At 39.4% G+C, this 11701-nt stretch overlaps 1 protein-coding gene across 2 annotated transcripts in view; it reads right to left on the reverse strand.

Moving 5' to 3' along the window:
- dusp22a (dual specificity phosphatase 22a) overlaps window positions 1-11557 on the reverse strand; it is an 11583-nt gene extending 26 nt beyond the window's left edge. The window contains exons 1-7 of one of the 2 annotated variants that reach the window (XM_086026832.1): window positions 11293-11557; window positions 10078-10111; window positions 9337-9419; window positions 6857-6906; window positions 2804-2878; window positions 2394-2565; window positions 1-1067 (exon numbers count right to left, since the gene is read on the reverse strand). The exon at window positions 1-1067 is cut by the window's left edge and continues 24 nt beyond it. In XM_086026832.1, the coding sequence (XP_085882958.1) occupies window positions 876-1067; window positions 2394-2565; window positions 2804-2878; window positions 6857-6906; window positions 9337-9419; window positions 10078-10111; window positions 11293-11313 (627 nt within the window). In that variant the 5' untranslated portion in view covers window positions 11314-11557 and the 3' untranslated portion in view covers window positions 1-875. Of the gene's footprint in view, window positions 1068-2393; window positions 2566-2803; window positions 2879-6856; window positions 6907-9336; window positions 9420-10077; window positions 10151-11292 lie in introns of those variants that run through there. The other variant, XM_086026831.1, reaches the window with a different exon arrangement.
- Between the last annotated feature and the right edge of the window lie 144 nt (window positions 11558-11701).

Genomic DNA, 11701 nt, shown 5'->3' on the forward strand with positions numbered 1-11701 from the left:
ATGTTTTTTGGTTTGATCTAAAGATTCTTTGCGCTGCTTATTGGGTACTTGGCTGAAAAAAATATTCTGCAGCGGATATATCATTGAAAAAAGGTTGAGAGCCACTGGTCTACCTCAAATGTAAGGGGTAAACTCCTAGTTTGGGTTTGAAATATATATAATTTGTGACAGTCCTGGAAGTTTTTGACAGACATTATTGTGTTCGTAGTATTCATGTGGAACAAGCACTTAACCAATAATATCCATTTAATCATAGACACAGTGATCAATTCCCTTTTTTTTTTTAACTCAGTGATTGTGGTTTATTTAAAAAAAAAAACTGAAATGTGCAATCAAAACACGTGTACGCTGTACCAATGAAACCGCAAGACAACAACAATCTACAAACACTAAAATGATAAATCAGAGCTTCATTAAAAATCAGGAAGATGGTAGTGTTTGTACTTCCAAAATCCTTCATTTAAAACTGAACACTGTACTGTCGACGTAGCCTTGCATGAAATACACTCATGAACATGTGTTTATGTTTTTTAGTATTACCTCCATTTTTTTTTTCATGTACACAAAATCAGTAAAGCAGTACTCCACCAAAACAGGTAGACGTCGGAGACAAATCACACATCTTTAAGGCTGCTGAGCATATTGCAACAGGTCGAGAGGATCACATGGAAGCACAGGTGATGTCATCATGGCTAAGGTGCTGAGGCTTTTAGAGTAAGGCGTCTGAGCACTGATGGGCTCATTGAAGGAAACAAGGAGGGACTAGGAGTGAGGTACGCATAGCCCGCATCGAAATCGACCCCATTGCTAAGAGAGGTTAGCGTGAAGTATAAATTAAATATTTTGTGGGTTGATTTGGTGCCGGGCTTTGCGTTTCAGCTGCTGCCTTCGGGATGAGCCGCGGTGGGGGGAAGGGAGCACACGTCCACGTCCTGTTTTATCCAGCGCTGGTCACCAGCTTGTCTCTGGTTCTCCTGTTGCTCCGCGTACTGGATCAGCAGGGCGCCCACCTGCTCCTGATCCTTAAACGGACTGGCTTGGAAACTGGACTCCAGCCACGTTCGGTACTGTGGAGAGATCGGTATGTTCAGCTCAGCATTATTGTTAGGGGATACTTAGTGATATTTGACTGGACTCAGAGTTCATAGAGTAGGTGTTCATCATTAGCCTAATAGTATGATACCGGTAATTGCCCAAGTCTTTTGTGACCGCTTTTGGATAACAAGAAAAAACACAGCACATTCACAACAAAGTCAGTATCAATAATAAAAGTGCACCTCCGTCAAATGTGTTGATGTGAAGAGAATCAGCACGTAGGCACACGCAGTTTATGCACTTTTCAGTCGTGCCACTTGAATAAATGTCGAATGGCACTTAAGTTAAAATTTTGGAAACACATGCCTCCGTTTTTTTTTTTTAATGTATATTTTTATAATATTGAAGTATCGCAATACGTATCGGATGGCAACCCAAGTATCGGGATCCGGATCGGATTGTACAGAAGTGTATCGTCCCAGCTTTAACCATTACTATTCCATCACAGTGTACCAAAACTAAAAATGTGTTGGTATGAATTAAACTGGGGGCAAAGGTTTTTATCTACCATTTTACAGTCGTTTATAGTGGCTCAAATGATTCACAGAGGCTTTCTTTCAAGCTTCCATATCATGAACCCTTGTTACTTATTGCAGCTTAAGCAAGATAAAAGTTTTATTACATATATCGGTGGATGTCATTTATCTCAATAAAAGTAGGAGCTAACAGAAAGAATCCATCTTATCTAACAGGTAATATTTCTAAAATCAGTTATCAAGGTGAAAATGTATAAAATTCAAATACTATGTCCTTGTGTAAACAAACAGTGCTTTGGCTATAAAAGCATTTTAATAATCGTTATTTTACGATTATGCCAATTTTGTAATCGCAGAGTGCAATAATCGTAATTGAATTTCGATTAATTGCGCAGCCTTCGTTTAAGGAGTTGGTTACACACCACACTATAAAACGTTAACCGATTCAATGCGGGTTGCCACTATCAGAGAACTCACACATAGTAATGCCATTTCCTCTGAAATCCTCGAAATCAACGCATGCAAGACGCTGAAAGTGATGCAAAACACATGACGAGCAGTACCGAGCTAATGCAATCACAGCATCCCCCACCGCGGTTCCTGTTCTCCACGCGATTGTAAAGGCAGGCAGCGCACATGTGCAAGGCAACACTAAAATCTATTAAAACCAGTCTATCCTTATTCAAGCATTGATGCAATGACACTGAACTGTTTTTTTTTTGGCCTTTATAAAAGCGTAATTATTGCATGTACTTACTTACTGTAATTACATTGTACTTCTTGCTAAAGAAGCGGTCACTCTGGTGAACCCGTTGTATATACCTCGGAGACTTGCGTTGTCTGGTACTCCTGCAGCTGCTCCTGGAAGCCGCAGTTGGGGCCAACGAAAGAGCGAACGGCCTTGACTGCGGTGAGACACTCCTCCCAGCTGTAGTGGGTGACAGTCATCAGGTAGGCCACCACCATGGTCGTGCTGCGTGACACACCTGCAAGGCTGCACGACAGACAGGAAACAGTTCAGGAACCAAAGTCAAATGTTCCAGGTCTTCTGCAGTGAACGCTTGCATGATGCATCTAACGAGAGCTGTATCTTAATGATGTCTGTTTTGACTGACTGATTCAAAAATGTTTATTACAGAGGTTGCAGCTTGCAGTAGTGTAAAACTACAATGTATCATACTGAGGCAGGTCTGACTCACTCAAAAGTGAACATTACGTGACTGGCCACCTACCAGTGAACAAGACACGCGCCGCCATTCAGGCGACACTCGTGGATGAAGCGGATGCATTCTTTAAAATGTTGCAACCTGTGAAATAAATGAAAACACTTGAAATGCACACAATCACACTCAAAACACGTAACTGCTTCTATTTCACATTGAATCAGGAAGCGACCTTGAACCTCCACAGGCAGCATTTCCTAGCATACAATATTGCGCGTCTAAAAATAGATGACAAATTATAGGAATTGAGAAATGGCATCTTGAATTGAAACTACATGGATGAGGCCCTGACGTTGTGTTAGTGGGTTGCAGAACTGGGATATGATACGGGCCTAAGACACAGATGACTCACACATAAAAAATCAAATTCCTAATACAATTATGGAGATGCTCATTTTCATAAATGGACGTGCCCACTTGGTCCAGAAATGCTGCATCAACAGAGACTGTGTGGTAGACCAGAACGCGGATAACAGACAAGGAAAGTTAAGTGTCCTTTGCTCTGTTCTACACCAGCTCTCGGAACAAAAACGAAGCAAAGTCACAAACAATGTGTAAAATAGTGAACGTAAAACAAAAGGCGCGCAGACAAATGTTGTGTATGACAATCCTCCTTGCAGACAGTTGGGAAACGCTGATAGCGTTTCACATAATCAAGAAGCAGAAGGCTGATATAGCAGACTCCCGGGACCAGCTGCTGGTTACTCAACAGCAGACAAAGTAACAGTCGCCGGCTAAAATAGACTCACTCCAGCAACACTTCTTCCTGAGACCCAAAGTCCACTTCAGAAGTTGTCTCCTCAGCACTTTGTTCTGGCTTCCCAGCACTGAGGCTTCCGCTCGTCTTGTTAAATATGCAGAAATTCACCATGCGAAAGAGTATTTAGCTTTAAATGAGCTGAATCTGGTGAAAAGCACCCAAAAGCTCTCGCTCTCACGGTACTGCTGAGTTTGAATATCGTGGCGAAGGCAGTGGCATCAAAGTGCTGTCTTCATTCTGTATTAGCCTATTCTTTGGACTGTACAATAAATCATCCTCCCCTTTTTTTTTTTTTCCAGTCCATTAGAGCTAAAATTGAACAATTTTCAATTCCAACCAAGGGACAACACAGCACAACGGTATGATTCAAATGCAGATACATAAAATAAGCATTTTGCATCAATGCTTCTTTTCTTTGTTTGAGAAAACGTATTAGTACACTTTGCCACTCCCCAAAACCTCTTTTAGAAAATGAACATTTAGATTTGCACGACTGAAAATGATGACTTTACGAAGGCATTTAGATTGTTAAAGGGGCTGGCGGGAACTCAAGCAAAACACTGCAGCTTTAGTTTTCATGGAACGCTACGGCCATAAATACGCAATTTTTGTTTGTTTTTTTCCACGGGGCCAAAACAATGTGTCCACAACAGTAGTGTGTTTAAAAAATTACATATACATACTGATAGATGTGAAAGAAAAAAAAAAACACAAAACACCTTTGCAGGCTGTTAACAACATGCCAAGTCACCATAACGCCAAAGCATAAACCAAGTATAATGTAATTCCCGAAAAAGACATAACAATTCAGTCAAATTGAGGAAAAGTGGAAGTGACTGATAGTGAAAGTGAAGTTACTTGTGAATATCACATTTCATTAAAGGTTAACAAAAAAAAAAAAAAATCACCTGATGTAAGGAGATGGGTGTTAAATGGCGATGCACTATATTCATGATAACTTTAACATTCTCCTATTGCCTGAGAGTCAGCCTATCGCGTCCACTTTGACTTAAGTTTACGTGACCAAATATGGCTCCTTTCCTGATAGGGGAAAGGGCAACACATACCCATATTCGTGTCAATATAAATGTAATATGAAGAGAAAAAAGGAACCAAAATCAGGGGTGACTTGACATGCATACCAATATAGACGTTAGAGCTGGACGATGTGCCACCTCAACTTCGCGGACACTAGATGGGAGCTTATGCAATGGGAGGGGCCCCCTTGCTGGTGGCGAGCGCGGTGGGGCGGCAGTTGGCCTCGCTATACTCGCATCAGTCAGAATGGGGATTGTGACAGAGTGGGGATCATTAAAGCGCTGGGTTGTCAGTGGCAACAGCCAGATGTCACCGAGGTTTCCTTCCTCTGCTGCCTGAGGGAAGGTGTCTGATTGCGACATTGGAGGACAGACTTCTCCAGGCCATTCAGCAACATCCATCCAAGGAACAAAGCGCCATTTCTTATCTACTTGCAGTCACTCTCTGAAGCTGAACTTTCATTACCTTCCAAGAAATGTAAATAGCTGCAGAGATCAAATTAAAAGACCTTCCATCCATCAGGTGCACCTTCACTCGCATCATTGCAGCGTGCTGGTAGCTAGCTAGCTCTGCCTATGTCCCGAAAATACATCCTCCCTTCAAATAGGCCACTGGCAATCATTGTTGGCCTTGAGTGCATATATGCCACACAGAGGAAGGTAGAATTGCGAAATTAGCTGTTAGGCTGTAAGCCAATGGAACAAGCTACCAACAGAAGTGAAGATAGCCCCAAATGGAAATGCCTTTAAATCCAGGTTAAAAACTGTTTGTCCCATACGTTTGATCAAAATCTTTCAAAGCAATTTTGAAATAACGTTTTTCAAAATTTTGCTCATGCACCGACACCTGAGGGGAAAAGCCGAAAGGATAACAACAACTGCACGTTGTTTTGGTAAGCTACTTTTTATTTCTTTACTCTGCTTTTAAATGTCTTTCATCATTATGTTTTTAAATTATTTTAAGTGTTACTGTGCTTACATTAATGTACTTTTAATCATGTGAAGCACAACTTGTGTATGAAATGGGCTAAAGCTGCTTTGCCTTGCTTTACCTTTAGAGTGCCTCATTGTCGCACTGTGGAAAAGCCCAGCGATGACCCGGTGGGATATGTTCCAGCCACTGGAGGCTTTAAGACGATATATTTTGGGGACTTAGACATGTCATTCTTTTAAGGCTTTAGCACGATGCTACAGGAAGTAGCATCCATTTTTTTAGGTGGTGCACGTGGTATTTGATTGCCAGATGAATAAGGTGTGGTTTTTAGCGCTTTTAGAGTTTGAGAGGGAACATAACGACTTTATTTTTCCTGCTTTTTGAAGTTGCATTTTCTAAACATTTACTATAACAACAACAAAAATCAATCAAATTAGCTGTTCAACAACACTCTTCTCTGTGGTATGTTAAATTTAGAAGACATATATTTTCATTACTTTCACATGGAAGAATGCAAGCACACTGGGAAACAAAGCAAAAATTATTGTAAAAAGCTTAGGCTTAAGGAACTTTTTTTTTTCATTTCATGCAAGATTTGTGTTTTAATTGTTTGTTCCCTTAACTATAATTACTATTTGCTGATATCTTATTTGTTTATCATTTTATAGGTTTTGTAGAAAATCAAAGATCCACTACAGTGTGGTTTTCATGATTTTGCCACCGAGCACAGTGCCGCTAGAATGAAACCCTGCCTCATAAACTGGCAAGTAGGTGGTCACCCGGCCGGGGTCATGAAACATGAGGCAGCATTTTCTTGTACTGCCATCAAGCATGTGATCGTTACTTTTGGAAGGTGCTCAGGGTCCGTGCTGTGTGTTCGGTCCAAAATGAGTCAAGCGAGAGTTGCATGAACAGAAGCTACATGGCGATGAATATAAACACGGTGACTCATGGGACTACTGCAAGGGTGGAGGGCCAGCTCATGATGCTTTCAACACCAAGAAGATGACAAATGGAATTACCCCATCGAGCTCTTTCTGCAACACTCATATAGAAATCCAAAATAATATACTGTAGTGAATTACAGAAGGACTACTTTTTACCCCGATATAAGTACCGTAATCAGATTTGGCTAATAGAACGATTTGCTGTCAAGAAATAAGTAAACAAATACATACAGCTACATACATAATAATAGTGAATCTTCTTTGCCCGATTCATCCATATTCATAAAGTCCGGGTCTTTTTAAATGTGGGGGAAATGTTCGGAAGGTAAAGGGTTGCCTGTGTGTGTGTGTGTGTGTGTGTGTGTGTGTGTGTTTTCTACTCACAGATTCTGGCTGGAGGCATCTGCTGCGTGAATACAAAGGTATGTCTTGTCCTGCAAATCATAATCATGAAAAACTATGCAATTAGTCACAGCAATGATTGTGACACCCAGAACAAGTTTTTGTAAAACAAGTACGGCCTGTTGTTTCGTGTATGTGTTCCTAATAATGTGACAACATATCAGTTCTAACTAAATAAATAGAAACCATCAAAATAATCTGCTGAGAAGAAATGTTATTAAGATGACACCTTTTGAAATGGCATGCAGAAAATACGTTTGTGATAGACATCATGAAGGATTATACTTCAGATCCTAATATAGGTCAGAAATCTTCTACTTCAGTTTGGATGATTTATGTATTGTTTTTCTTTTTTGGATTGAAGGACTGGTAAAACTGTAACTTAACTTTCTCACAGGGTCAAAGAAATGGAATGCCACAAATGCATAAGCAAATCAAACCTGTGTGTGGTTCAAACCAAATATACTGTGGCTGTGTAGCATTTCTAGTTTATTCGGTACACCCACCATGCTAATTTATGAGATCCGATACAAAAGCCGTATCAGAAATGCTGCCTTTACTAAATAACCAAAATATTAGAAACAGCTTTCAGAAACATACAGTTGCTACACTGTAAATATTTTTTGGAAAAATTAAGATTAATACGCTGTAAAATCATGACATCAAAAATCTGTAATATGGATAACAATGAATCAGTGTGTATTTTAAGGCAACATATTGTAAAAAAAAAAAAAAAGAACAGTTATTGTTAATTTCACAGTTAATATATGTGGAAAGGATCATATTTCCTTGTAGAATTGATATATTATTGTATTTTAAACATTGAAATATTGTTATACTTGAACCAATGCAATAAAGTTGAAAATACAATATTGCTTGGTTAAAAGAACGATTTGTACATCTCATGCACTGATTTGTATTTCTTGGCTGGCAGCCAGTCAGAGTGATTGTCACTGACACCACTTTGCACACAGACATTGGTGGCTTATTCATTCAATTCATAATTAAAAGGCACCAGGACACAAAAATATATGAATTTTCCACAATTCTAAACATCCATCCATCCATTATCTGTACCGCTTCTCCTCACAAGGGTCGCGGGGCGTGCTGGAGCCTATCCCAGCTGTCTTTGGGCAGTAGGCGGGGGACACCCTGAACTGGTTGCCAGCCAATCGCAGGGCACACAGAGACAAACATCCGCACTCACAATCACACCTAGGGCCAATTTAGAGTATCCAATCAACTTACCATGCATGTTTTTGGAATGTGGGAGGAAACCGGAGTGCCCGGAGAAAACCCACGCAGGCACGGGGAGAACATGCAAACTCCACACAGGGAGGCCGGAGCCGGGATCGAACCCGCGACCTCTGAACTGTGAGGCGGACGTGCTAACCAGTCGACCACCGTGCCGCCCCAATTCTAAACACTACTTTTTAATTTAGATTTGTTCTCACTTCCACCATGAACCACACTTCTAAACACTACTTTTTCATTTAGATTTGTTCTCACTTCCACCATGAATGTGCTGAACTAAATTCTGGACATGTATTCACTCTACTTTATGAAACCATGACTGTGGACCGGACAACAAACAATGACCTCCCTGCCATGGTTACATAACGTTTTTGGTAAAGGCAAAGCCGTTGTCATCCTCTGATGACACAGATTTAAGGACGAAGCGGCACTTTACATCATTAGTAATCGTAAAGGCGTTATATGGTTAAGAGACAGCCCTGTTAATCTAAAGTTAATAACATCGTGAGTTAATGACGTTTGCCGAAATGCTGTTAATGCCAAAATGGATAAGGAGGGTTGTGTTATTTAATTCCTTTCATCTGATGTTATTCAGTGAAATTGAATGTGATTTGATGTAAAACAAGCAACTGCTGTATGTACATTTTACAGGAAAAAAAAAGTTTAATAACGGCATAGTTGTGCTTTGACTGAAAATTGAAGTTGAATTTACAATTTTAGCATGTAATTTTTTTTAAATGATTACAGTTTTAAACTGTAAAATTAACAGGTTGTTTTGTAATATGTTTTACACTCTGCTGTATTTTTTACAATATTAGTCTGGCAACCACAGCTGCCGTTTTTTTCCCGTAAAAACAACAGTGTTTTTCTTACAGTGTACAAACAACAACCACAGTAATAAACATTGTTAAATCATACATGTCAATCAAAATAGAAAGTTAGAATAATTGCAGAGGAAATTTAGATGCATCTAATAATGGGTTGACTGTGTTATATCAATATATCATTCATCCGACAACAATTTATTTGCTATGCACATACACAACTGAACTCATGCACCAACTACAGCTCAACACTTCCCTCTGCTGGCTAACAAGACACATTCAATTTCCATCATATTTGGAAGACATCAGCCAATAAGAAGACAGAACATGAATGCATTTGTTTCATAAAGTGCTTGTAAGTTGACAATACTTCACTGCACTAACCTCAAATACGGGTCGGGCATTGTTGTACACAGAGAGGATGTGAGTGATGCCATTCTGTGACAGGCTCTGTCGGTTTTCTGCATCTGGATAAAAGACAAGAGGGGGGAAAGATCTCGGTTACTGTAAATGAATTTGAAACTTGTGAGACAACGCTGGCCAACTGCAGTTAAGTCACTTGCTTGTGCTCACACGATCTGCAAGGTGACTAAAATTGGAACTCTTTGAATGCCACCTTAAGTGGCCTATGCACTGGCGGGCACAATTACGTGTTAAAAGCATGTCACGCTATTATTAAGTCACATCAACTAAATTCATATGGAAACTATTAAGTCAAATCAACTAAATTCATATGGAAACTACTCATATTGAATAGCCATGTACATAAGAAATGACTAGATAAATACAATATTTCCCCTCTCAAAGAAGCAGTGAAATATTGTATTCCCAAAAGGAAGAAATGAAGGCCAGAATATGGCTCTACTTCATCTTGCAATTTTTTTTTTCCAGCAGAGACCACCTTTAATTGGACAGCACCATCACACCATTCTACATTAAATTAAATCTTATCAAAGAATTGAGAAGAACTTGCGGAACAATAAAATAATAAACCCTACTATGATGATTTGTTTAAAATAATGCAAAGAGAATACTATTCCTGCTCGCATTTATCTTACTCAAAAGTAATCAAGTGTAATCCAATAAAAGGCCAAAGAAATGAAGTGACAAGCATGTCTTCCTTACCTCTTATATTCCCAAGGTAAAGGCCGTCGACAACCTGTGAAGCAAAAGTCACAGACATGTTATACTCTTCTTAGACTCTACATGATAGTCAGGCTTCAAAAAGTTCCCCTAAAAAGGAACAAATGTTCCAAGCTGAGCCTGATTGGATTTGAGGCTTAAAGCTTAAGAACCGAGCACGAGAAAGGCAACGTTCCCCTCCCCGACATAAAAGGCCTGAAGCACTGAAGCGTCATCCCAAAGAAGTGATGAGAGGCGAGGACACTAGACACTGTACAACTTTGACTACAGTGGTTCTCAAACTTTTTTCATCAGACACTACCTCAAAAAAATACTTAATTCCCCTAGTACCAACATAGTGGTCAACATGCAGCAGCGCAGTAGACCCACGTGTTCATCAAAAACAAGCCAAGTTTTATTGCCGAAAAGTATATTAAATATTATTGTAAGCCCCTGTAAAATGATGTACAGTTTCAATATTACCTCTGTGCTTAAACATAGGAAAATTAAAAACTAGAAAGCACTTAAAGATTTATTCATTTAAAAAAATAACCAAATGTTTGAATACAAGCTGTTCTAAAAAGTTCCAAAATGAAATGCAAACGTATTGCAATTCAAAGTTAAATACAACGGAACTGTGTTTATTAAACACACTGAATTGGATTAAACATAATGCTATCAACACAAATTATGGCAAAATCAGCAAGTTTACATGCTAAGCCAAAGTAAAGGTACTATCCTTAGTTGAGTCATAAGGGTCAGAGGTCATCTGAAAACCACCAAATCAGGATGGAACAATTGAGTGAAAACAAAGGTCATCTGATTCAGCATAATTCAAACATCATGGCAGTCAGTTGCTTAAATACGTCATTTAAACTGTATGTACTTAAATTGTTTATTTTATCAAATTATAACAGCGAACTGGAAGGCAATCCTGATTCCTGTACACGGTGATTTTGTTTTAGCATCTTTAATTGCTGCGTATAACTACGGAACTACTGGAATAGTATTTGCGTATCCCGACAATAACATCTCGAACGTTTGGTGACTTGTCATACGTATTTTGCATACTGCAACATGAATGTATATACACGTAAGCTAGAGACGGTTGTACAGCAAGTCAACATCCCGTTCGAGCGTAAACTGCCTCGATTACCAACGTGGAATGTAAGACATTTTAACACTTCGCCCACAACACGAAACAAGCCTTAAACCTACCTTATTCATTCCATTGCCCATGTCGGTTTAGTCGTTGTGTTTATTATATGAAAGTAAAGTACGTTTCTTAACGGGCGGTGGCTTCAAAACACAAGGCTGGGCGAAACTTTCGAGTTATTCAATTACATGCATTTAGACTTTAGGGATAAACGATGCAGTTACGTTACAGAAGGTAAGATAGAAATGTATGTATTCCAAGCTTGCTGTTGTGTCTCTTAACAGTTCCGACATGAATCGTCTTCCGGATTGTTTTGACGTGAACCGACTAGTCCATCCGGTTAAGTGACGTCATAGCAAACGGCAGCTGTAAGAGCGTAAAAAACGCGTTTATTGAATTGGGTTGTGTCACTGTATGAAAAATAAAACCTTATTTTTGTTGTATTGTTTTTAGGGATTATGGTTTTCATGG

This window comes from Filicampus tigris, chromosome 3, assembly GCF_054856515.1.
Source record: "Filicampus tigris isolate MCC_2025a chromosome 3, RoL_Ftig_1.0, whole genome shotgun sequence".
Lineage (NCBI taxonomy): Eukaryota > Metazoa > Chordata > Actinopteri > Syngnathiformes > Syngnathidae > Filicampus > Filicampus tigris.